General features: G+C 60.9%; 5 protein-coding genes across 5 annotated transcripts; 2 read left to right on the plus strand and 3 right to left on the minus strand.

Moving 5' to 3' along the window:
• Positions 1–1809: 1809 nt before the first annotated feature.
• On the plus strand, positions 1810–3821 carry HRG_01679 (r3H domain-containing protein; the record flags this gene model as incomplete). The annotated part of the gene is made up of 4 exons (XM_044860150.1): positions 1810–2181; positions 2242–2806; positions 2866–3699; positions 3760–3821. 4 exons carry the CDS (start codon positions 1810–1812, stop codon positions 3819–3821), a joined length of 1833 nt encoding a protein of 610 aa, XP_044723783.1.
• A 2383-nt stretch (positions 3822–6204) lies between these two features.
• Positions 6205–11023, minus strand: HRG_01680 (WD40 repeat-like-containing domain; the record flags this gene model as incomplete). Its single annotated transcript, XM_044860151.1, has 3 exons — positions 6205–6420; positions 6488–6709; positions 6776–11023. The coding sequence occupies 3 exons, from the start codon at positions 11021–11023 to the stop codon at positions 6205–6207; spliced, it is 4686 nt and encodes a 1561-aa protein (XP_044723784.1).
• A 1410-nt stretch (positions 11024–12433) lies between these two features.
• HRG_01681 (bladder cancer-related protein BC10 domain-containing protein) lies at positions 12434–12965 on the plus strand (the record flags this gene model as incomplete). The annotated part of the gene is made up of 2 exons (XM_044860152.1): positions 12434–12450; positions 12560–12965. 2 exons carry the CDS (start codon positions 12434–12436, stop codon positions 12963–12965), a joined length of 423 nt encoding a protein of 140 aa, XP_044723785.1.
• A 581-nt stretch (positions 12966–13546) lies between these two features.
• On the minus strand, positions 13547–14794 carry HRG_01682 (translation initiation factor eIF2B; the record flags this gene model as incomplete). The annotated part of the gene is made up of 1 exon (XM_044860153.1): positions 13547–14794. The coding sequence occupies one exon, from the start codon at positions 14792–14794 to the stop codon at positions 13547–13549; it is 1248 nt and encodes a 415-aa protein (XP_044723786.1).
• A 2859-nt stretch (positions 14795–17653) lies between these two features.
• HRG_01683 (uncharacterized protein) lies at positions 17654–18152 on the minus strand (the record flags this gene model as incomplete). The annotated part of the gene is made up of 2 exons (XM_044860154.1): positions 17654–17909; positions 17959–18152. 2 exons carry the CDS (start codon positions 18150–18152, stop codon positions 17654–17656), a joined length of 450 nt encoding a protein of 149 aa, XP_044723787.1.
• Positions 18153–19884: the final 1732 nt, after the last annotated feature.

The following is a 19884-nucleotide window of genomic DNA, read 5'->3' on the forward strand; positions in this document are numbered from 1 at the left end:
GGCTGACAGGCTGCCACACCTTGTCGATCCAAACGCGGCATATCTCGAGTGGAGTCCGTCGGTGCGGTACGGGAGCGACAGTCTGTACCCACAAAGGGGGCTCTGGGCCTTGTTCATTTGGAGCGCAGGCAGAGGCGACATTTGGGAACGTGGTGGCTGTCGATGCAAACCTTGAGGGAGAAATCATGGTGGTGGTGGCGGCGGCGGCGGCGGCGGCGGCGGCGGTGCCCTCGGCTCGGGGGTTAGTTATGGCGGTAAGACAAAAGGCATTCTCAGTCACCTCGAGGTCGAGCCGAGTCGAGTGGAGGAAGTGAAGCTCGAGTGTCTCTTTTTTTTTTCCTGATGGCCGTGGAGGATGGCTCGAGGAAGCCTTTCTTGCTACTCGCACTGTGGTCCCCATCCGCCACCATCCGCTTGAAGTACCGACGAGAGCAACTCAGTGTTGGCGTGATTTCAATGCTACCACTACCAACTTGAGATTGAAGTATTGGCGATGCGCAAAAGAGAGGCGCCGACATGGGCGGATGCGTACTAATTACCTAGTACGCAGGTCCTGGCGATAGGTAAGAGGACTAAGTACGGAGTACGGATATAGCCAGCTTAACTGTGCTCCTGCAACGTGCACGGCCCTGATTTCCACTAGCATCGCCTCTAGCATCGCCTCCCAGGTTCCCTCCCGCCGCCGCTTGGCCGCAACGATAGCTCGCAGCATGCCCGTCTGTCCATGTACTCGTCCGCGCTCTATCGCGTGCTGAGGTACGTGTCTGGCACTAATCAAGGTTCCAGCTCCGCAGGGTCTCACAGTCTCCAGACGCTAGCTCCGCACTGTCTGGGTTGGGCACAGACTCGCGGAGAGAAGGAGGAGTAGGAGGAAAGGAAAGGGGGAAAAACCTGCCTGCCCCGTGGCCTCCACACCACAGTGGTCGTCGGTGGCTCCTCCCCCCATCCCGTCTCGACGGGTTCCTTCTGTTGTACCTTGTATTTTTATTTTTTATTTTTTTAGTTTCCATTATTTCATTATTTCCATACCACCACGACTTCCATCGCCCAACCCTGCTGCCTTGCTTTGCAACACACATTGGCACTTCTTCCCATCTCCATCATCCTCATCACCTCACGACCCTCTCTCCTCGCGGCGCCTCTTCGCCCGCCTCCCCTTTCGCTGTCCGTTTCTCCCGCCGCCGCCGCCGCCGCTGCCGCCGTGCTCCTTTTACGATAACGACGACGACGATCAAAGGACCGTGAAAAAAACGAGAGCACGGCTCGTGCTTGGGAGCCGCATCGCTTGCCTCCGTCCTCCGCCCTTTGCGCAACGCCTATTGGCAGACGCACCTTGTCGCTTCGACGCCACTTTTGTCGACCGACCAACCGAGCTGCTGAGCCACGACTTCTTCCCTCCCCGCTGCTAGCTTTTGCTCAAGCCCTTCATCCTCCCCGTCGCCGACAGTAGGACCACCAGCGTCCTGCCGCTTTCGAGCCCGCCGTCTCCCATCCAGCTTGTCGTACGCGCTGCCATTTACCCACCCTCTCTCCCCTCGCGAGCGTCGGCGCTAGTCGAGATAAAGTGGCTCCTTGAACCCGTTGGGCCCGCCATTCTCGCCTGCCGGCCCTACCCTGACACGCTTGCTTGAATTTCATGGTGTCTTGCTCGACCATCCCCGGCCGCCTCGTTGACACCGTCCCGGCAAGCGCTCACTGAGCTCTGCAGACATTCTTCCACCCTCTCTCCCCTCGGACCTGGCCCAACAGCACTGATCGAGTGGCCCGCTGTGTGACGACAGCTGCTGCTCCTCCGTCCGCTCCACCACCATGAGTCAACAACATCAGCATGATTTAGGCTATCTGGACTACTCTTCTCCCGCCAACCGCTCCCCGAGCTCCAGGCAAAACTACGCCGGCGGCGCTGCCTTTGCCTCGGGTCTCTCGCTGCCCCGCCAGGCTCAGCGTCCCTTTGATGCCCCGCTCAGCTCGTCTGCCCTCTATCCCACCGAGAGGATACCCGCCGGCTTCAATCCCAGGGCCCTCGACAGCATGGCCGCCGCCGCCGGAATGCACGGCGGCTACATGCTGGACAATGGTCAGACGTGGAACTACAGCACCGCCGGAGTCGCAACCGTCAACGGTGCCATGCACGGGTCCAATCGCCAGAGGAGCGTAAATCGCCGCGCCGCGCTGCCTCAGGTTTGTCCACCCCGTCGTGGCAATGCACGCCATCCGAAGCTGACCCTGCCCGACCTCTAGAACTGGACCGATCACAGCGCTCTGGCCATGCCAAACAACCTGCAGCCCTTCCCGGGCAGCCTCAACGGAGGCCACATGCAAAACGGCGGTCTCCGTGTCGACCAGGGTCCCTCGCACACCTCTCCTGACCTCCGATCAACCGCCTCTGACGGCGACCAGCTCATCCCCACGGCCATTGTCATCAAGAACATTCCCTTTGCCGTGCGCAAGGAGACGCTGGCGTCCATCATGCTCGATATGAATCTCCCCCAGCCCTACGCCTTCAACTATCACTTTGACAACGGCGTTTTCCGGGGCCTTGCTTTTGCCAACTTTCAGTCAGCCGAGGACACGAGGGTTGTCATCGACGCCATGAATGGCATGGACGTTCACGGCCGTAAGCTGCGTGTCGAGTACAAGAAGATGCTGCCCGAGGCGGAGCGAGAGCGCATCGAGCGCGAGAAGAGGGAAAGGCGCGGTCAGCTGGAGGAGCAGCATCGCGCGCCCATGCTGCACCAGCAGAGCTCGATCCAGTCGCTTGGCGGCATTTCTCAGACACAGCAGAGAGGCCCCACTGCCCATCTAGGTATGCCTCGGCTCACGGAGCCCCTTGCAGCCCAAACTGCCTCTAATCGATTCCTACAGGAGACGTCGACCTCAACGACCCCCAGAACCTCGAGTTCTACACGGAGCTGGCCATGTTCAAGCGCGACGACACGCGCGAGATCCTCGTCTTTCCACCGAGCATCGCCCCTGAGCATCGGCGGTCCATCCATATCCTTGCCCATAACATGGGCTTGGAGCACCAATCGATTGGCGAGGCTGACTCTCGTCAGCTCACGGTCCTCAAACGGCAGCAGCCTTCGCCAACGGCCAACGTCCACAACGCCGCCGTCGCCAACAGCCTGGACATGCACAAGCGAGGACTGAGCCGCGCGGCCACGTTTGACTTTGCCGCCGACCGGGAATCCCGCGCTGCCAGTAACAACTACGCCCACTTGCTGGGTCGCCAAGGCCCCACCCTCGAGCTTCCCGGGAGCCCCGACGGCGGCGGCATCCCCAACAACCTGCGTGCCGCCAAGAGCTTCGCCGACCTGCGGTCCTTTACCCCAAGTCCGTCACAGGCATCCTCGAGCTACCTGGTCCCCGGGGCCGGCGTGAGCAGCATCGGGCCCGGCTCCACCGCCCGGTTCGGTGACTACCATGGCCACGTCCAGCCGGGAAGCTCCGGCACGCCCGGCTCAAAGGGCGACAACGGCCTCGTCAGCGGCCTCGGCAACCTCAGCCTCAGCCCCTTTGACCCCAACACTATGCAAACGCAAGCGCGAAACGCCCCGGGCGCCATTGGGAGCCAGAGGCCCGGAGCAAGTGGCAACTCCAAGAGCGTTCCAGAGAGGCAGCCTCGCGGTCCCGAGTGGGAGTCGTCCGCCGGCTTTGGTGGGCGAGTCGGGCCCAATGGTCATGTGCAGCGTGGCAGCGGTATGTCGACTAGCTTGACACGGGAAAGTGAAACGTGCTTGCTAAAATGGCCGGCCCCAGATTCCTCCGATAGCGGCGCCCGCGTGGCCCCGAACTCGACTGGAGCCTCGAGGTACCATTAAGCCCTCGCGTGGCTTGTGCGTTTCCCGTTGCCGCCGGGGATACGCTGTGTGCCCGGACTAATCGCGCGGCAACCCGGGAAGCCTAGAGGGCCGGTGGAACCTGCTTGCACGGACTTCGTCTTCACGGCCTATGAATCAAGAGGAATCCGCTCCGAGACGATACGCACGCTGGCTCTACGCTCCGGCAGCGCCCACGCAAGCTAGCTCGAATTACCTTTTTAACGACGCTGTGGTCGGTTGAGACAGGCGGTGGCCGCACCAGACGGCCTCTCCTCAACCTCGAGCACTTTTGATGATGACGCCAAACCCGACGAGAAGATGGGACACGGATCAGGATACAGCATTTATTCGACACATGGGCGACCACCTAATGAAAGATGACGACCCGCTTATAAGAACACGCACCCCTCCCCCTCGGATCACGTTCAATTCGCCGTCCGATATAAGATGCATGATCATTGCCTGACGATTGCGATGTTTTTTTAACGACTTCTATGTCTAGACAGCCGCACCAGACGACTCCTTGTCATGCGCATCGGCAGTGGCAGGAGGCGGCTCGGTGATGAGCACGAGCATTATACCCACTCGTAATACTCCTGTCTGGGCGCTCAGATAGATATACGACGTTGACGATGACGACCGACAACCTCTTCCCCTTGCACGTCTTCGACGGCGACCAAGCGGACGGATCTGGACGCGGCAGCGACGGCAACGGCTGCGTCGGACTGACGACAATATTTGGGACATTCTCTTCCGCCTCGACAAGTTGCAACAGCAAGAGGAGGAAACCCGAAACGAACAGAAAAAAAAGACAAAATAGGAGCACTGTACTTTGCTCACATCTCGCTTGGCTCGTCCTTGTCGTCGACAGTCGAGCAAATGTGAGCCGGCGACCAAGTCTCGCTGGGCCTGAGTGGCGTTTGGTGGGAAGCATTTCTTGAGTATTGTTCGCAGTTTCTTTTTGAATCGAACCGCGCGGGCTGTTGGCGGACTGGCGGGAAGCCGGAGGATGCAGCCCCGGTCTCCGTTTCGCACGCTTTGCGAGGCTGTTTCTCTTGGACAGACGGTTGAGGCTCTTTGTGCAACAGGGGAGGGGTGGATGTAGGGAAAAATTAATACGGCGGTGTTTTTGTCTGTACGAGTGCTTTGGCGATGCCAAGCCTCGTGTGTGATTATACGGAAACGGGGGAGGCGAGTGACGGAGTGGACGGCAGCGGAGAAGGCGCAAGGTTGTTGTTTTTGTAGTCCTGGACTTGTACAGCAATGCAAATGCTTGTTTGGCCCCTGCTTCCTCTCTTGGTGCTCGAGGCCCGAACGGCGTGGCGTCTTTTCTCCCGCGGACTGGGACATGAGGCTTGTGATAGGGGCATTTGCGACATGCGTAGGCGACGTGGTAATTAAGGTGCAGGCAAGTACGTCGTACGCGGAGAGGCGCGCCGTCTCGGTCTCGGAGCCGTCTGTTGGAACGGAGCAACGGCCCTGTTCCCGCCGAGGCTGAGAAAGGGGGGAGAGAGGCCCAACCCTCGTCTGAGCTAACCGAGTCAAGCGCGCGCACCGATCGCGACAGGCACCCACCCCGCCGGGGCGGCCCGTCGTCGTCGCGGGCGTTGCGCCTGTGGCTTGGGGGGAGGACTGGTCATCGTGCATGCCTTGCGTTATTTGCTGCTTGGCGCCTCCGGGGACCGCGTCCCAACGTGGTGGGAAGCAGAGGCTACGGGGCCGCCGACCCCCAGGCCACCAGCACCTCCGTCGTGCTCTTCCGCCAGGAGCGCTGGTATATATATGCCTTCAATGAATTTGTCTACACTATGTAAAAGGACATGGAAACGTACATCGTCGCACCATCCCCCGCCGGCAGTCGTCCCCCCGGCCAGCCGCCATCGCAACGTCCTCGTCTCTTTCAGAACCAACGGGCCGGCTAGGCCACGGGCAGAGGGCAAGCAGGCCGCCACCCGCCGGCCCTCGTCACCGGGCCCCTCGAGGGTGCAGATGTACACCATCTCTCCTGCGCTGGCCAGCCCTTGGATTCGCCACGTCACGATAGACCGAGATGTCAATCAAAGACGACCGACGACCTGCCGGCGGAATGATATGCGTCGTCAGGCATCACCGATGTGGCGCATCGTTCGTCAACCCAAACGAGAGTCCGAAGGAGAAAAAAAGAAATCCAACGCACAAACAAGAACAAAGTTCCCTTTCCGAGCCCCGTCCCTCGCAGACATGGGCCCGAGGGCAAGGCAAAGGACAAGAACTCGCCAGAGAAGTGCGCGGGGAATCAAGGTGGAACAGCTCGTGCAACCGACTGACATAACCACTGTTCACCAACTCCGAGCTCAGCAAGGCACAATCAAAGTCAATCCACGTCGATCGACGGCTGCGGCGCCTAGTCGTAGCGGTGCGCGCCCCCAAAAGACTCGAGCATGTGCTCCGACGATCGCACGATCCACTCAATCTTGCCCTTGTCCACCTTGGCGAGGAACGGATCGAGCGGGTAGCCGTCGCGGTAGCTAGCCAAGAGCGGCGTCAGTCGATTCACGAGGAGCTTCATGGTCTGCGACGCGCTCTGCATCACCTCTCCCATGCCCTCTCCCTCCCAGTCCTGTTGAAAAGTTAGCCTGCTGCCCTCACATGACTGCGCCAAGATGCTCATGCTGGGTGTCACTTACGCAGTTGGGCAAGCTGTCTCCAAAGGCTCGCACGGCCATTTCGATCCAGTCAATCTCCTGCTTGAGCAGCTGGTTTGGCTTCAGGTCCTTGGAGATCGTGGCGATAATCACAAGGAGCAGGATGGGGGACAGGGTGTCGAATCGGCTAGGCTGGTAGGCCCCGAGGGATCGCCTGAAAATCTCTTTTTCGTAGCCGCTCTGGATCCACTGGACAACGGCCTCCTGCAGGCGACCCTCCTGGATGGCCTTTTCAATCCTCTGGATTCGCTTCATAAGTTCGTTGTTCACCTCGGCTTCGCTCTTGCTCATCGAGTTGGCAAAGGCACCGGCCAGAGCGCCGACGCCGGTGGGACCTGCATATTCCGAGGGGCCAGCGGTCCCGTGGGAGCCAGCCACGGGCTGAGAACCGCGCATATACTGGGGGCTGTTCATGTAGGGCTGTGCCGGGCCGAGAGGGCCCTGGCTAGCGGCGAAGCTGCCGTGGTGGCTCGGCGGGTTGCTGCCGGCCATCGTGTTGGAGCCGTACCCTGGGGGATTCATGCCGTAGGGGGCGCCGCTCCCGCTCTGGGACGCCGGGACGCCGGAGGCTCCGGGGAGCTCGTGAACGGGCTGCTGCTTGAGCTTCATAATTTCCGCCTGCAGCGACGACTGCGACGCCGCCAGGCTCGACACCGTGTCCGTCAGCTGGCTCACGTGTGCCAGGAGCTGGTCGATCTTGCTGGCGTCGGCAGCATGCTGGGCCTCCATATGCTCAAATTGCTCCTGGTGCTTCAGATGAAGCTCGTTAGCGACGCGCTGGGCGGATTGGTTGGCCATGGTCGAGAAAGTCGACGACAGCCTCTGCGTAAGCGGGGCGACAACGTCTTGCTGCATGCTCGAAGCGACCGCGGATCCAACCCGGTCGGAGATGGCGTTGACAAAGTCGGCCGAGCGCAGCGAGCGGTTGAGCGCGTGAGGCAGCATGCTCTGAATCTCCTTCTGGACCGAGGAAGCAACGCTCGGCTGCAGCTCGTGCTGGAGAAGATCCTTGACGGCCCTGCCCGCGTGTTCACCGATGGTAGGGACGACGAGCTCCGCAAACTGATGGTGGATCAAGGACTCGAGCACCTTTTGAGTGTTCTCGTTGAGAACCTCGGACACCATGTTGAGAAGGTTGACCTGCTGCTGGTTGAAGTTGCTGTCACGGATGCGAGCGCCCTCGTCAATCTTGCCCTGCAGGTTCCTGAGCGATGACTTGAGCGTCTCGGACATTGAGGCCGTCAGCCGTGCTTCCATGCCGGCAATGGCAGCATCGACCATGCCGGACGGTATGCCGTTTGTGGCCGCGGTGCCCGAAGACTTGGCAGGCTCGGTCTTGCTACTGGTCGGCGCGACTCGGGGCGGGTTGGACGTTCCGTTGGCCGTGGGCTCTGGCTCCTTGCTCGACGCACCCTTCTTCTTGCGAGGCTTGCGCTCAGGCTTTTCGGCCTGGCTCTCCTTGGACGACTGCGCCGGCGTCTCCAGCTCCTTGACGTCGGTCTTGGGCTTGGCGGGCGCGGCCGTCTCGGGTGGCCGCTGGGTTGAGTCGCTCTGAGCAGGCGTGGACTGCGAGAGGGGCTCCTTGCCGGCACCGCGATTCGCGATGCGGATCTGTCCGTGATCGCGGGCGCTGCCCGCTTCGGGCGGCTGCGGCGACTTGAGCTTGGAGACGGTCACAACACCCTCCTTGACGGCATCGACGGCGTCCAGAACCTTGTTGTCCTTGGACCATCCCAGCTCGTACTGCCTGATCAACAAGCACGCCACGCCCTTGGAGTGCATCGCGTACAGCTCAAACAGGGGCGGCTCGTCGGTGTCCTGAGCCATGGCGGGACTGCATAGAATGTCCAGGCTTCGGATAACACCGCGGTTCGCAAACGAATACTCTCGGACTCCGCTGATCACGGCGGTACTATCCGGCTGCGGGATCGACGAGTCCTGAGCGACGAGGCGCTGGATGTACTCGGCCTGAGACACGCCCTTGAGGGTGTACTTGGGGGCCGACAGATGAGCAAAGTAGACCGAGTTGCGCGTCGGATGACCTATGATGATCATGCCGCTGGTCGGGTGATACATGACGCTGCACACGGCGTCTGATTCCTTGCTGTGGGGGAGGTTGAACTCCTGGACCAGTTTTTCGAGCGCGAGGTCCCACAGCTGCAGAGTGTGGTTTTGCTTCATGCCGACAATCATATAGCGGAGGGCGCACCGTTTCTGGAAAGGGCGCTGCTTGTCGAGGAGCATTACCGAGGTAGGCCAGGCCTTTTCTCCCTCGCGCGTGCTCGACAGGGTCAGCAGAGGCTCCTTGATCTCCAGCGACGTCTGCGCCGGCATGGGAGCGCGAGGATCAGAGCCCTCCTTGGCGGCCGTCAGGTCTCGGACGTCCCAGAACTTGATCCGGCCCGACTTGTCGAGAGAGACGACGACAGTGTCGTCTTGGCTAAAGGTGAAGTCCTTGCCGGCCTTGCCAGTATTGATCTTGAGCGAGCACTGCTTCAGCAGGTTGTCCGTGTCGACCACGCGGTCGTGACCCGTCTTGAATAGCTTGTTGTGCATGATGTAGGACGGCCAGATGAAGTTTATGGTCTTTCCGCGGCCGACAGCGAAGTACTCGGGGTGCATGGTCGAAGCCCGGGCCCTCGTCTTGAGAACGCCGCCGGGCGTGTCGCCATCCTGAGAGGACATGGGAGGAAGAGCGAAGCCATACTGCTCCAGGTGGGTATCCTCAATGTGGTCCTTTTCGCCCTCTTTGATCTGGACCCAATATACGGTACCGCTGACGCCGGTGCCAATGATGGCCTCCCTATGCACGCCTTCACTGTCGTCAGGGGCGACGGACATGGCAACGTTAAAGATGCGGTCCTTTGTGTCGGTAAAGACCTTTGCGTCCTTGCCGTCGTCCTGGCGGATAACGCGCAGACCGCCCTGCTTGGACATCCCGTACGTCATGTACGTCTGCGAGGCGGTGTAAAGGTTGCGGTCAATCTGGTCAAAGTCCTTCTTGAGGCGAGCAATGTCCATGATGCACTCGTCGCGGAGAAGGGGCCGGGGCTCGGTGCTGTCGTCTTGAAGAGTGATGGAGATCCAGGGTTTCACGGGGAAGTTGAAGACGCGAACCGGCGTATGTTCCTTTTCTTCAATGACCACAATCTCCTCCTGGTCGGCACTTTCCCAGCTGTCAACAACAGCCTGGGGATTCTCGGCCGGGACAGGATCGGGTTCCTGGTCAACGTGGCCGTGGGACGACTCGGAGGGTCCAACAGCCGGGTCATCGTCAAGGTCTCTTTTCACTTCGTCCTTGCTCTGCTCGTCGTCGGTCCAGGCAGTGGCCTCGGGGCCCGAGGGCCAAACAGTGGCTTTACGAGGGCCCGTGGTCCATTCCGAATCAGAGGCTTCGGCAATCACCGGCTGCTCTGTGTCGCGCGCGGCGGCCCTGTCCAGGTTCTCGTGGGAATCCGGGTCCTCCTTGGCCGGCATGTCCCCAGCCGAGTCTGCAACAGACTGATTTTTGTTGCCAGCGGGACTGAAGCTATCAAATTCAGACGTCTGAGGCGTCTGTTTCGGGGGCTGCTGCACGGACTGGTGAGAGTGCAGAGACGAGGAGCGGTCGACGGCGCGCCGGCCATGTTCCGGAGGGCTTGCCAGAGTGCTTCGCTCGCTGCCGGGGCGAGGCTGCTCGCGCGAGTTGGAGCCCGCGGGCGAGGGCTGGTCCTTCTTGAGGATGTGGAAGGGAGCGGCGCCAGCGGCGGCGTCGGCATCATGATGCTGGGGCGAAGACTGCTGCATCTTGCCAAAGACGTGGTGGTACAGAGCAGAGACGTCGGCCGACTCCTGCGTCTGGGGAAAGGAAAAGGAGCTGACATTGGAAGCCGGATGTTGAACATCGCTAAAGGACTCGGACTGGCTCGGGTGCGGCTGGTAAGGTTGCGCCGGCTGGTAGGCGTTGGGCGGCTGCTGGTACTGGCCATAGTAGCGATTGGTATCGGCCGCGTCGTCGTGAGACTGCGGCGTGGGGTCGTTGGAGCGCGACGACTCGGCCATGATGGGTTGGTCGGTCTGGCTGGGCTTGGGGCGATTGAGGAGGTTGAGAAGATAGGATCTCGTATCGGCAGAAGGGGAGCCGGCGGCAAACGAGTTGGACGGCTGAAGATGGGCGGTGGAGGGCTGAGGGGCCTGCCGGGGCTCCTCGGACTCGTGGGCGCCTTTCATAAGGGCGGCGAGCAGACCCGTGGGATCGGCACCCGTGGGAGCAGGCTGATGGATTCGAGCAGCGGGATACTGGCCATGGCCGAAGCTGGGGCGGCGAGCATGGTGGTGCTGCTGCTGATTGTCCCCGTGATGCATGGGGTGGTGCTGATGGGGGGGCGACTGATGCTGCTGATGTTGCTGCTGAGAGCTGGGAGCCGAGGCGCCGGAGCTGCTAAACTTGAGCAGGTTGAGCAGGTTGGCGGTGCGGTCGGCGTTGGAGGGCATGCCGCTGGTATTGACAGGTGGCGTCGGAGCCGCAGGCAGATCCATGGCGGTGGAATGGCCGCCGGGGAGCGACGGAGGCTACGAGGCGAGCGGGCCGAGGGTTGGCTGGGCCTGCTCGCACGTAGGTGATGATTGAGGTTGGGTGTTGACGAGGCAAAAGCGGTGTCGAAAGGATTCTGCCCTCTCGCGCGAGCTTTTGGCCGGGTCGGCGAAGGGGGAACAAGGAAAGGAGGAGTGAAGGCTCGCTCAGCGGCAAAAGAGAAGAGTCGGCTTGTTGCTTTTCTCTTGCTCTCTCTATGGCTGCATCCGCCGACGTGGTGGTTGTCGGAGGCGCGAGCTGAGGTTGGCGCAAGGTTCCGGGGAGCTTGCTGCGAGCTGAGAGGATCTCGAGTCAAGGGAAGCAGGCGAGAAAAAAACGGTATTATGTAAGCAATGCGCTCTCAGCACCAGCCTGGAGCCAAAGAAAAAAACGGCAGATGCGTGGCAGCCCAACGAGCCCAGCCACCGGTATTCGTGACGGTGAGGCAATTGCGACAAGTGACATGGGATGGAGAAAGCCCCTTGCGCCCGCACTCGAGGTGAGCAGATGGGCGTTGGCCGTTGCTCTGACGTGGAGCCTCCCGCCGCCACCCGCTCACGCGTATTCGTTAGTCCGGCAATCCTTTGTTGAAGCACCGCCGATGCCGCTATCCTGTAGAGATGAGATACTACGACATGACAGTACGGAGTAGAGCCACGTCCAACTTGGGCTGCAAGGCTGTATGTACATTTCGCAGCGCAGTCAAGACCGTACAATAGGAGCCACCACTCGGGCCGGTCGAGACGAAAACTGGTCCTTGACTGGCCGCTGCACCTGTCAAATGTCAAAAGCCGACGCCTCTTCAATGCCAAGGCTATCGTCCATAATGCATACAGTACAGCCATCGGCATCACAAGCAAGCTACCAGTGCTGCCGTGGCTTGCAGAGTCTTGACCAGCCGTTCCTCCTGCACTGTGCTTACTGGGATGGTGGGCGCAAAAAGACAGTGCGCATATTCAACTGGACCGCTCCCGCACCGTGAAACACAAGTGACGTCTTGCCGAGCCCGGCGTAGGTAAGCAGGCGGCTCTCTTCGCCGTTTCACGCCACCCTCGACAACCTCACCCTCATCCGCCCAAAGGCCTCTTTGCGCCTCCTTCTCTCCCCGTCTTGTCCTTCAACTTCTCCGACGCCACACGCAAACGGCTTCGTCCCCCCAACTACTACCGCGACCGACTCGAGACAGGGAGTGGGGGGGCGAGGAAACGCTTCCCTCGTGGCCTGGCGCGCCAGGAGCTCTTTTTTTCGTCTCTTTCATCCCTGGGAAGAGTGCCCTCTCTCCCGGCCACGGCTGTTGAGGCAGTGACGAACACTATCGGGCTGAGGGGGGCGCACGCGCGCGCACACCCGCAGCGGCTGCTGCTTGGTCGCCCATCATGTTTTGCCTGCGAAGGTACGTCAGGCTCGCCATTGGACGCACGAACGGCTGCGGAGAAGACGAAGACGAAGAAGAATTGAGAGCCAGAAATCACAATCAAGAGCTAACTTGCCTTCCCCCGCAGCTGGCTCCCGCTCCTCTTCATCCCCACAAACGCCTCGCCCGTCTTCATATTCCTCTTCTTCATCTGCACCTACTTCCTCAATCGGCCCTGCGTCTACTGCTCCATCCTGCTCCTCGTCCTCTTCCTCACGTCGTGCAACTGGTCCGACCGCTGCTTCTTCGACTTTCGCAGCAACTGGTTTGTGCCCCGGCCTGCCACCACCGCCGCCGATGACTCGTCCGACGCCTTCAACGCCACCCTCGTCGAGATGGCCAACTCGACGGCAAAGGCCCTCGCCGGCGCCGCCGCAGACGCAGTCGCCGCCCGCAGAGCCGAGTGGACTGGCCTCGGCATGGAGTGGCTCAGGAGCCTCCTCGGCAGACGCGAGTGGAGGATCGAGTGCATGGACTTGTACATTCGGCTGTGACGGCTGCACATACACCTAGATAGCAAAAGGGGGCGCAGACCCTCCCTATTCTAGCGAGATGCAATTTTATGCGGTACATTTCTTGGTTTTGCGTTGGCAACAACGTCGTCGACCAGTATCTGAACAAGGCAAACACGGATTACTCTTCGGGGCTACCGACACATGGATATTCAGGTACATGAGCAGCCCAGAATAAAGTCCCTTTTCATCGTAAACGGGTGGAACTACTTCCCATTCCACCGTGCACAGCAAGTGAACTACCGTCAGAGCGAGGGAGACGAGGCCTTCTATTCCACTTCATGTGTCACGGCAATGTATTATGTATTCGGAAAACGGCAACAGTTTCTGCAATGTGCTCTCAGTCAGGCTAGTTACATCTGGCGGGACATGCTTTCGTATCTTCTTCTCCCTCGTCGTCATTCTTCCACTCTGCCTTCTGTCATGTTGTAATTCTGTTTTTGTCTGTGTCGTGGTATGTGCGCATCGCTCATGTATAAAAGTAATAAAAAAAAAGGAAGAAAAACCGTATGGGAAAGGGGGGGGCCGTTCCCCTTGTCCGTGGCCATCGTCCCGTTGTCCACTCACGCGCCCCATCTCGCGAGCGCATCCGTCTCCAGAGCCGCCGCCGGACCGCCGCCGACGACATTGACCGAGACAGTCTCCGTCTGCGTCAGCGTCTCCTTCGCCGTCTCGGTGACCGTCTCGACGATGCGCCACGTCTCGAAGACGCGCAGCGTGCTTGTCGACGCGTCGCCGGCGCCGTCGCGAGCAGCCCGATGGTTGGCCACCACCTCGAGCGACGACGCGCACGGGTCGACCGCCGCCGCCGCCGACTGGGACGAGGGGCTCGGCGAAGGAGCCGCCGTGGCCATCGTGGCTGTCTTCTGGTGCATGGCGGCCTCGGCCACGGGGTCCTGGGGGTGGTGAGGCATGGCGTGGGCATTGTGGCGCGGCATCACGGGCTGGAAAGCGGCCGGATCGTACGCCGGGCGGGCGCCCCGGACGGCTAGCATTAGGATGAGGGCGCTGAGCAGCGCAATCATGACGTTCTTCTTATCCTGCAGCAGTACCTTGCCGGCCTCGAGCACCAGCTCCGGGAAAGAGGCCGTCTTGTAGGCTTGCTGCTGCCTGTCTTGGCGCCGCGAAGATGACTCGGCGGACGGCGGCGAGGGGGTCATGTCGTGGGCCACGAAATCGCTTTCGTGGTCGCGGGTGTTTTCTCGGCGTGGCTGCGGCGAGCGCCCGTAAATCTCCCGCAGTCGTTCCTCCTCGTGCTCGGCACGGTGGTCCTCCATCGGGGCCGGACTGGAGTTGGGTGGCGCCTCATCGGGTCGAGGCGGCGATGAGCACAGCTCATGCTCGAGCTCTGGATCCTGTGCCTGCTCCAGAAACGACTCGTCGTCCTCGTCGGGCTGTTCATCTGGCCCAGCCACTTCTGTTTCCTCCACCTCGTCCTCTCCATCATCCTCGTCGTATTCCGTCTCCGAGGCTTCGCGGTGCTCGTCGGCCAGGGCCCGTTCCATCTCCAAGGCCCTCTCCTGCTCCGCCGACACGTGGACGAGCTCGTCCTGCAAGGCGGCGTCGACAATGGGCTCGAGCTCGACGTCGACGCGCTCCATCTCCTTCCAGCAGGCCTCCCAGGCGCCGGCACGCATAAGGCCGTTGCTAGCGTAGACCTTGACGCGGAAGACCTTGCCCTGGCCCAGGGAGTCGTACCTGACCTCGGAGTGGCAGGTGCGGCACCAGTGAGCCTTGTCCAAGCTGGCCCGGGGCGCCGGGGCGCCGTCAGCGTAGTCTTCTTCATCGTCGACGTCGTCGGGCAGGGACATTTCGTTGGCGGGGCCCAAGTAATGTCCACATTCCAGGATGCGAGCCCGGCGGCGCAGGGGCAGCTCGAGGGCCTCGAGCAAGCGCTCCTCGAGGACCTCGTAGTCGTTTTGCGGATGTGGCAGCAGGATGCCGCGGTCCGAGACGGTATCACCGGTGCGGTCCTGCAGCTGGCCCCAGGCCTCGCGCAGCGTCTTTGCCTCGGGGCTCAGGTCGGCGGGCGAGGCGCGGTCCAGGACGGCGCCCCAGGCCCAGCGCAGGGGCAGCAGGGTGACGTGGAGCAGGACGAGGGGCGGGGTGGCGCGCTTGAACCTGGGGGGCGTCTTCTTGGGCGAGTACTGGGCCATGATGCTGGGCGAGGCGAGGCGCGAGACGGTGGGCAGCGGGGTGCGGCGGGCGGAGCGGGGGGTGCCGAGGTTGGAGGCCGGGGGTGAGGCCATCTGCATGGCCTGGACGGAGGAGGGGGATCGGAAAGGAGGCCTCGGGGTGCCGCGGATGGTGGCCATGAAGTGTTCGTCGTGGTCCGAGGGGGGGATGTCGGAGATGCGCGGGGAGCGGACGCGCTGAGTGATGTTTCGCTGGGACAGCGTCTGTTCAATCTTTGTCTGCTCCGCCTCGGACATGGAGCCGAGGGAGCTACGGGGACTGTGGTCGCTGAAGACGTCGTCCTCGTGTTCGTGATGGGAGCTGCTGTCTCCGGCCTCGTCGGCGGGAGACTTGCGGACGTGGTCGTCGCCGTCGTTGCTCCCAGCGCCGCTCGACACGACGCTGTGGCCGGCGACTGATTCGGCCCCGTCGCACGACTGGTTCTGCTCCTCGGCGGCTTCGTGGGAAGAGGACGGCTGGCGATGATGGCGGCTGCCGACGTGCTCGACAATGTCGCGGGCGGCGGCGTGAATCAGGGCCTCGGTGCGGCGCGACGCACGGCGGCTGCTCATCTGCGAGGCGGCAGAGCGACACCCGGAGCCTTCTTCGTCTGCCTCCTCCTTCTCCAGGCTCCCCGCTTCGTTCTCTTGCTGTTGGTGGTCCGAGTGGTTTGCTTCATCGAGCTCCTGGCCCGCGTGCTCAAGTGGCGCCGCCTCGTCGTCGACTGCCATCTCGTGGTGGTGGTCGATTTCCATTGATGCTGTCAGGGCCTCGCACGATGGATCGACATGTATGTCAAAATCGGTGTCGGGGTGCAAGTGCCGTCGCCGGGGCATCAGACGAGGCGGTGAGGCTTGATTATGGTGGAGAGAGACCACCGCTTGCTTGCTATGGAAGAACAAAAAAGTAAATAAAGAAGGTAAAGTTTTAAAAAAGGACGTCAGGTATCAACAACAGGAACAACGCAGCGGGCAAGCAAGGACAAAAAGAGCTGCATGTAATTATTAACTGACACGTATGTATGTATGTGCAGTAGCCAGCGCGAGGCCTGGTGGGTGGCCGTTTGGCTTCACGACGGGATGGTCTGGGGGTTTTGTTTACCGCCGTTGCCGGGCCGACGGCGCGTGGGGTCACCGTCTGGTGCGTCTCCGGTTGGCGTCATGGCTGGAAATTAAACCGTCAATTTTGGCGTCGACTTTTTCCCTTTCTTTTCTTTTCTTTGCCTTTCTTTTTCGTTGCCGCCGTCTCTCCTCCTTTTCCCTGCTTCCCACTTTTTCCCCGTCCCTTCTCCATCGTGAGCCCATTTCTAGAACAAGGTCGCATTCCGCCTCCTGTTTCACGGGAGAGGCACTCAAACAGCTGTCATACAAGAAGCCAACATGACGGGCTTCTCGCTTCGTCCAATCTCCACCGCCTGTCTGACTGCACTGTGCGCTTGCTCGGCGGGCTGACGGATACCTACAGGGCGCAGGCAACCACCTTGTCGTCTCGGCAAACACACACAACAACCGCCTGGATAAGCGCACGCCGTGCATCGACATGCCTTGAGCCAAAAGACGGACGCTCGTTAGCTGCTGGATGGACCCTCGACGCAACGCCCACCGGAGCGGACCGCGGATGTCAAGCCCCCTGAGCGAGGATCCACCCGCACACCGGACACTCCCGTTGGCTCCATCTTGTTTACCTATTTAACTTAACTTATGCTTGGTTGTCCTTGTGTGCGTGAGAGAGAGAGAGAGAGCGAGAGAGATGGGGGGAGAGAGGGAGAGAGAAAGGGGAATCATCCACCAGTACCCCTGAAACGCCATGCCGAGACAGTCTCATCACTCCAACGCTCGCTCCACTGATTCACCCGCCTCCTTGTAGAACCCTTGGCTGCTCTTGTCCCTGACCATGGTCAAAGACTCCTAAATCGCCGCCTTAGACACAAGCCTCGCCCTCGCGGCCAATGGCCAATGCACAGCGGCCGCGGCGGCACAGCTCCAAGGCCTACTGGCTCAGCCGCAGGTCTGGCCAGCATAGGCCCCTAGGAAGCTGACGGCGAGCAAAAGGCTGTTGGCCAACCGTCGGCCCCTCCCCCCTGTGCCGGCTCTTGGCTCTGCTCTGCTCTCCTCGCCTCGCCGTCATCCCGCAGGCGCCATCGCGTCTCCCAGGCGACCACCAACCGATGGCAAACATTTTCTTCCTCTCAACAAGGACAAACGCAAAAAGGGTCCAAGAGACGGCCTTGGCACACGAGTTCGTTTCAAGAAGTGTATTCCGTGACGCCAAGATCAATGGCGGCAACCGTCATGATCCATAACTCATGCACGCCGGCTCTGTCTCGCGCCGCTTCGACAGCTTTCCTCTCGCCGCCGGCTCAACAAAAAAGCAAAGATGATTCAACCAACCTCCCCTTCCCAACCTCCACTATTCAGCCCCCCCCGTCTCCCCTTCTCGCTTGCCCTCTAGACCTAGGTACCAAACCAAGTGGAGAACATGCAAGTAAAGGCCGCCTAGAGATCCTCGCACGCGTCCGTGGTGACGGTGACCGTCTCCGTCTTGGTCGGCTGCGGGGCCGTCGTCGTCACCGCCGTGATGCCCCAGCACGAGCAGGCCGACGAGTAGTTGCGGAGCTCCCGGCACCCCGGGGCGTAGGCCGGGATGACCGTCGGGGACTCGGTGGCCGCCCGGTACTCGAGAGCGCCGTCCCGGCGCACGTGCGCCGCCTCCCCGTGAGTCGCCGTGACGGTGACGGTTGTTGTCCTGTGTCTGTCGTCAGTGTCTCTCTCTCTGTTTGCGGTGTAAGAGCGGCCCTCACGTCGCGTCCGGGACCACCGTCGTCTTCATGAAGTTGGAGCAGTCGGCCCGGCGGGAGGAAATGGGCGTCAGGCCGGGCCGGGTGCCCGTGACCTGCCGGGCGCAGTTGTCGCCACCGCAGTGTCCGTCGCGGGCCTGAATGGCACCGGCCAGGGCCGCCACGGCGAATGCTGGTACGAGGGTGACGGCCTTCATCTCAAACTCGGAACTGCGGAAATGAGTGGTGGAGTAATTAGTACTTGGTATAGATGAACGCGTCGAGGTTGGCGTCGGGATAGGGGAAACCCGCTGGATCTTGAAAGGAGAGACAATGGCAGGGCAGCTAGTGAGGAGGAAACAGGTTGGGAGAGAGGCAGCCAAGGCCGAGTTATATTTCCAGGTGGCAAGACGATAAAGCGTCTGCCGTCTCCTCATCTCCTTTTTTTTCTCCTCCCGGTCTCGGCTCGCCGCTCCGTGGCGGATGCAGCCGAGTCGGCAACGTGCCCTCGCTCCGGCTGGCCCTCTGCACTGCATCTTCTGCACCCCCAACCACACACGGAAGAACCATGATATCTCAGCTCCCTTCCCGGTCCGGAGGATTCGAGGGCAAGCAAGTGATTCTCTTGCATGGGGTCAGGAGGGGTTTCTCTCTACCTCTTCCTCTTGCGTGTACGCTCCCGCAGTGCTGTCTCTCTCTGTCTCGACTTTGCCGAGGCGTTCTGGGCCTGACTCAGGACCGCCGCCTGCCCATCGCGGACGAGACCTCCTACATCAGGAAGGTCGATGCACATGAGGACAAGCACGAAAGAGGGGCGGAGTGGAGGGGGGAGGGGTTCCCCAGACTCTGCACTCACTCTTCACGGCATCCATACGACAAAGTCCCTGAGCATTTGGGACATAACACACGACAGGAACCATCGAACCGATCGAGCTGAATTACAACTTCTTGCCCGGAGTGTCAGATGCAATGGGAGGAAGCGAGCTTCAAAGACCTCGGCGTTACGGGTCATGTACGAAGTAGATAAGATGGTTAGGATGGTGCGGAGAGGTGGATGAACCCCTGGGCTTACAAACTAATGTCAGGAACCGCGAGTGTCCAGCTGATTCTGTTCCCTCCCGATGCAGGTGGCCCCCGTACTGCCTACAGAGTTGCATCGGTCTAGCCGCCAAGTCGACACTCTGTGATGCAAGCCGTATCTCACGCAAGTCCGGCAAGTTATCAGCTGCCTTGAAGAGTCAACACTCCTCGATACGATTATGGGGTACGGACTTCGCTCGGGCTGGCCCGTAAAAAGGAGCACAGACTTAAACAAGAAAGTCGTATCCGTCGAACCCCTCCCCCCCCCCTGTCGATCTGATCACGTTGGACGATGCCCCGGCCAGGCTTTGGGCGCTTCCGCTACGTTATTGATGCAGGCCGGGTTCTTCTTGGTTGCTGTGCAAGTGGATCGCTGTTTGATGATGAATCTCGACGAGGAGTTGAGCACGGTATCACGAACCAAGCAGCTGGCCTCGACGCGGGCCGCAGGCCAACCATCGCAATCTCCACCGGCTTCCTCGTGGAGTCCTGTGAGTTTGATGACTGCCAAGGACGGCGTGAGACAGTGGAAGAGTTGTGAAGAGGAGACAATGGGGAGGCGAAAGGTGGCGGAGGAGCAGTTGCACCAACCACGCCATCGAGGCGCTCGCCTGCATGAACACCCCACAAGCTAATCGGGCGTCGAGAATCAGGGAAACGGTACGAGTCGGAAGTTCGCGACTCTCTTTCTGTACATGCCGACCCTCAAGTCTAACCTGCTTGAAGCCCTACCCTTCCCCATGTACGCCTCGATGCTTCCAGCTTGCCCTGTGCCCGAACATTCCGAAGATGGCAGTCCGGCGACGGCCAAAGCAACGACGAGGGAATGTGGACCGGCAGGATCAGCCTCCTGTCTCCGGCCAACGCCGT

Source organism: Hirsutella rhossiliensis (assembly GCF_020360975.1).
Source record: "Hirsutella rhossiliensis strain HR02 chromosome Unknown scaffold00002, whole genome shotgun sequence".
NCBI classification, from domain to species: Eukaryota; Fungi; Ascomycota; class Sordariomycetes; order Hypocreales; family Ophiocordycipitaceae; genus Hirsutella; species Hirsutella rhossiliensis.